Source organism: Cyprinodon variegatus, unplaced genomic scaffold, assembly GCF_000732505.1.
Source record: "Cyprinodon variegatus isolate N-32 unplaced genomic scaffold, C_variegatus-1.0 Scaffold321, whole genome shotgun sequence".
In the NCBI taxonomy this organism is placed as follows: Eukaryota; Metazoa; Chordata; class Actinopteri; order Cyprinodontiformes; family Cyprinodontidae; genus Cyprinodon; species Cyprinodon variegatus.
Genome location: NW_015150774.1, coordinates 518,930 through 520,931, shown reverse-complemented (window position 1 = coordinate 520,931; position 2,002 = coordinate 518,930). Strand labels below are relative to the sequence as shown.

Below are 2,002 nucleotides of genomic sequence, written 5' to 3'. Positions count from 1 at the left end.
TAAAAGAAAGTAACTCTCTGCAGTTTGAAATGCATGGAATCCTAATTCTATTTAATTAGGGGCCAACCACACCCCAATACAAAATTGCAGGTTCAGATAAATTAGTTGTTACTCAAGGTACCCAGTGGGGGTGTCCCAGTACAAATTTTTTCATTTCCGATATGATACCAATATTACAGCTTTAAAAATTGGTCAATATCGATAGTTACCCGAATTTATATTAGCACGTATCACAGCAGACTTTATTACTTATTTTGTACCGTAGAATGTTAGAAAAGGTTTTATCAAGTAATATTATTAAAACAGGAAACAAAATTCAAAAACAATAAGGTATGACTACAACTGAACCATATCAACTTTACCAATGAGTTACAGAAACATTTAACAGAAAGTTAAAGAGTTTCTATCAGCATGAAAACCTCAGATTTTAAATGCCAGACAATTAAAATCTGATATTCGTTTTATGGTAATATCGGACCAATATATGATATCGTCATCAGATCGGGACATCCCTAGTAGCAAGAGCCAGAATTTCATTTTTTCAGATCAGATGACTGGATAAGATTGTGCTCAGTGTTGTGTGTTAAGAACAAGCTGAAAGTGCTGTTACACAATGGCTAGAGAATAAATGTCATTCTGTTCTTGCAGCCAGAAAGAACATATTTCTCGGGTCTTATAAAGTTTCTAAGTCATTACTTTTAAGCTGCTTCCTTTTAGCATTACAATACTAGAGAGGAGACACTGAGCTGCTCAGGAACACATGGAGTCAATTTTCATTATCTGGAAAACTGTACATTAAATTAGAAAACTGCTATAAAATGACTGAACCACTGTATACTGAATTAAACAATGTAAACATTATCTAACAATGTGAAACAGATACAACAGAGCAGACATTTGTTCTAGACCTTTCAAAGGCAAACAGCCAAAGCAAAGCTATTTGAATTATAATTACATTATTGTTACCATCTAAATCACTCGTGTCAAATTTATAGGTCCTTGAAGAGTGCATGCACTTCTAATCAGCTGGGTGGTCACTGAGAATAATTACTCTGAAAAAAAAAAAAAAAACATCTTCACATCTTACTTTGTCGCCTGTGAGAGTTCATCGTTCTGCAGCCCTTTACTTGACAGCGAAGCCGAGGAGAGAAGTAGGGGTGTCAGTTAATTTCTTTGGAAGAGGCAGTGATCGTCATGTTCCACCCAATCTGGAGGAGACCTCGAAGGAGTCTTCCAGCTAACTGCCAGACTGTAAAAGGAAATACAGGAAAGCTTTTGTTGACAGCTGTTTAGTTCAGTGAGGACATTTTTTCCATAAATATGTTTGAGGGGGAAAAAAACTCTTCATGTATCTTTTTTACATAGAATTTTAGATGGAAAATAAAGCTAGAAGTAGTCTACATTGAAAGTTTTTTTTTTTACTTTTCAAATGTGGTTTCATCTTAAACACCTAACTGTAGGATCTTGAGATGTCAATATATGTACTTACGGGATTCTGGCACTGTTAAAGCTTTAGTGTTTGTACCTCACCCAATTAAAAGAAGGTAATGTTTTAATTTTAATTAAACAATAATCATACATGTGTTTACATCTCTGTTGTTGTATTTTTTACTAATTATTATCAGAGTAAGATTTTAAGAGATTAATATTTTATGGATTCTACTTCAACTGCATAACAAACTTCAGCTTCAGAGGTCAGCCTAGGAGTTCAGTGCAGAAGATTATGGCTTCTATGTGAGATGGATAACTTAACTAAATCTTTAAACAGGCCTGCAAAAGTCTTAGACATATTTTATTAGAGAATCCAAGGACAAAGAGATTAAACATTTTATTTACATAACCAACATAACCACCTGTGTCTAGCATTTATAGGTTTATGTACTTCAAAAATTAAATACACAGAGTTAATATTTTATTGTTATTTAAAGCTACAGTGTGTAACTTTTAGCGACATCTAGCGCTCAGACTGCAGACCGCAGCAACATGAACATCTCCCCCCCCA

The 2,002-nt window shown here is 34.3% G+C and overlaps 1 protein-coding gene across 3 annotated transcripts in view; it reads right to left on the bottom strand.

The window, feature by feature from the left end:
* Positions 1 to 2,002, bottom strand: part of LOC107091035 (histone deacetylase 4-like) — a 156,349-nt gene that overhangs the window by 141,955 nt on the left and 12,392 nt on the right. For all 3 annotated transcript variants that reach the window (XM_015384740.1, XM_015384744.1, XM_015384741.1), the window contains one exon: positions 1,088 to 1,249. In XM_015384740.1, coding sequence (XP_015240226.1) covers positions 1,088 to 1,109 — 22 coding nt within the window. In that variant the 5' untranslated portion in view covers positions 1,110 to 1,249. The remainder of the gene's footprint in view (positions 1 to 1,087; positions 1,250 to 2,002) is intronic.